General features: G+C 38.0%; 1 protein-coding gene across 1 annotated transcript; it reads left to right on the top strand.

Moving 5' to 3' along the window:
- Positions 1-1,174: 1,174 nt before the first annotated feature.
- On the top strand, positions 1,175-2,188 carry NEUROD6 (neuronal differentiation 6). Its single transcript, XM_046669048.1, has one exon. The coding sequence runs from the start codon at positions 1,175-1,177 to the stop codon at positions 2,186-2,188; it is 1,014 nt and encodes a 337-aa protein (XP_046525004.1).
- Positions 2,189-2,588: the final 400 nt, after the last annotated feature.

Raw genomic sequence — 2,588 nt, 5'->3', positions numbered from 1 at the left:
ATTATGTAACACTGCAAGTATGTGGACATTACTAAGAGTTTGTGTGTGTGTGTGTGTGTGTGTGTGTGTGTGTGTTGAGGGGGCTGGAGATTGTTAAATTGGAAAGTCTCTGTTTTAACATGCCTATTTGTTTGAAGACTTTAGATGAAAATACTTGCTGCTTCAACAAACGAAAGCCAAAACTGCATTTGAAACACAAATTCTTTTCCCCTTTCATTCGGGATTCTGAACACACGTGCACAATTGCAGTCAGAATCCTTGGACCGTTCCTGTCAGATATTAGCTAGAGGGAGACTTCTGTGGCTCGCAGAACAAAAACACTCCGAGGCTGGTTTTTGTCCAGGATGATTTGAACAGCAGTAAACAGACAATTACATTCGGAAAAATTTTAAATGTAAAAGCAGTCTCAACATTTTCTTTGATTAAAAAAAAAATGCCAGTGATTTTCATTTTTTAATTTATTTATGAAGTTTATTCCAAATTAGCCTAATCTTCCTTGTTTTTGTCTTTTTGTGAAGGCTGAGGAAATAGTGCTCTTTTCCATATGTCTTTACTGATCAGATGGAAATCAGCTTTAAAATTGGCTCTGATTAATCTTTTCTTTAAATTTGTATATTTCAACAGTCACTTATCTAAATTCACAGTTATATAATACAACAAATAAAGTTAAGGCTTATTTTTTTTCTAAAAAAAATCTCCTAAATTCATCAGCTAATGGAGAGGTAGCACTTTCTATTTTAAAAACTGGTGTCTCTTCTCATTTTGTACTCAAGGGAATTGGAATTAATGAAATTCTGCATTGCTATATCATGTTTTGCATTTGTTTGAATTCCACGGTCCTTTTTGTGTATTAAAAATCAGTTTACAATCAAAGAGAAGTGGAGGTGGTGGTGGTATTACAATAAATGCTTCATGTTTTATTTTCTTTTGATAATTTTCCTGTATAAATTAATCCTATTTGCATGTGTCAATGTTTTTTGTAATTGCTCGTCTGCACAAACTCAAAAATTATATTTCATGTAAAAAAAATTAGCCCCGGAATCAGTCTTTTTCATGTGTTTTTGTATTGTTATGATGAAGTCATTAAACATGTTTTAAGTGTATAAACTTTAAAAATGAAAACACTTTAAATGTTGTGCTGGCATTTTTTCAGGTAATTTAAGATTAGAGAACCATGTTAACACTACCGTTTGATGAGTCTGTTGTAATGCCAGAATCCCAGATGTGCAGAAAGTTTTCTAGAGAATGCGAGGACCAGAAGCAAATTAAGAAACCAGAAAGCTTTTCCAAACAGATTGTCCTTCGAGGAAAGAGCATCAAAAAGGCCCCTGGAGAAGAAACCGAGAAAGAAGAAGAGGAAGAAGACAGGGAAGAGGAAGATGAAAATGGGTTGCCCAGAAGGAGGGGTCTTAGAAAAAAAAAGACGACCAAGCTCCGACTGGAGAGGGTCAAGTTCAGGAGACAGGAAGCTAACGCGCGCGAGAGGAACAGGATGCACGGCCTGAACGACGCACTGGACAATTTAAGAAAAGTAGTCCCCTGTTATTCTAAAACCCAAAAACTGTCCAAAATAGAAACTTTACGACTGGCCAAAAACTACATCTGGGCACTTTCTGAAATTCTGAGAATCGGCAAGAGACCTGATCTGCTCACGTTTGTCCAAAACTTATGCAAAGGTCTTTCCCAGCCAACTACAAACTTGGTGGCAGGCTGCTTGCAGCTCAACGCCAGGAGCTTCCTGATGGGTCAGGGTGGGGAGGCTGCGCACCACACACGGTCACCCTACTCTACTTTCTACCCGCCCTACCACAGCCCTGAGCTCGCCACTCCCCCGGGGCATGGAACTCTTGATAATTCCAAGTCCATGAAACCCTACAATTATTGCAGTGCATACGAATCCTTCTATGAGAGCACTTCCCCTGAGTGTGCCAGCCCTCAGTTTGAAGGTCCCTTAAGTCCTCCCCCAATTAACTATAACGGGATATTTTCCCTGAAGCAAGAAGAAAGCTTGGACTATGGCAAAAATTACAATTACGGCATGCATTACTGTGCAGTGCCACCCAGGGGTCCCCTTGGGCAGGGTGCCATGTTCAGGTTGCCCACCGACAGCCACTTCCCTTACGACTTACATCTGCGCAGCCAATCTCTCACCATGCAAGATGAATTAAATGCAGTTTTTCATAATTAATGAGGAAAATGAAAATAAACAGTGGTCATTCACCTCCCCCGTCTAATTAAGACAAAGCAGATGCTTGTGGGCTGAGTAATTGGCACAACTCTATCTAAGGTGTTTACTAGTTTCTGAAGAGTGTTTCAACTATTGTGAGAATTTTCTATGTAAGAATAAATCTCTTTTTGTATGAGAATTTCTTTTCCTTTCCTTTTGTCTGTAAAGCACTGTGATTCTGTTTCTACTGGATTTTTTTTTCTTGTTTTATTTTCTTTTAAATTCATTTGTTTGAACAAGGTGTCTAAGAATATACTGTTGAATAAAGACATGCACACATTCTAATTCTATGTCTATTTCAGTTGTACAGTAATTATAAAAATGCATGTTATTAAAATCAGATTAATAAAATGATGTGTTT

The sequence above is a fragment of the Equus quagga genome, chromosome 8 (genome assembly GCF_021613505.1).
Source record: "Equus quagga isolate Etosha38 chromosome 8, UCLA_HA_Equagga_1.0, whole genome shotgun sequence".
NCBI lineage: Eukaryota > Metazoa > Chordata > Mammalia > Perissodactyla > Equidae > Equus > Equus quagga.
Note: the sequence above shows the minus strand (reverse complement) of the source record. Positions and strands in the feature narration are given on the sequence as shown.

Bases quoted from the DNA above. Each gene is read 5' to 3' on its own strand.
- NEUROD6 (XM_046669048.1), top strand. From the start codon at position 1,175: ATGTTAACACTACCGTTTGATGAGTCTGTTGTAATGCCAGAATCCCAG.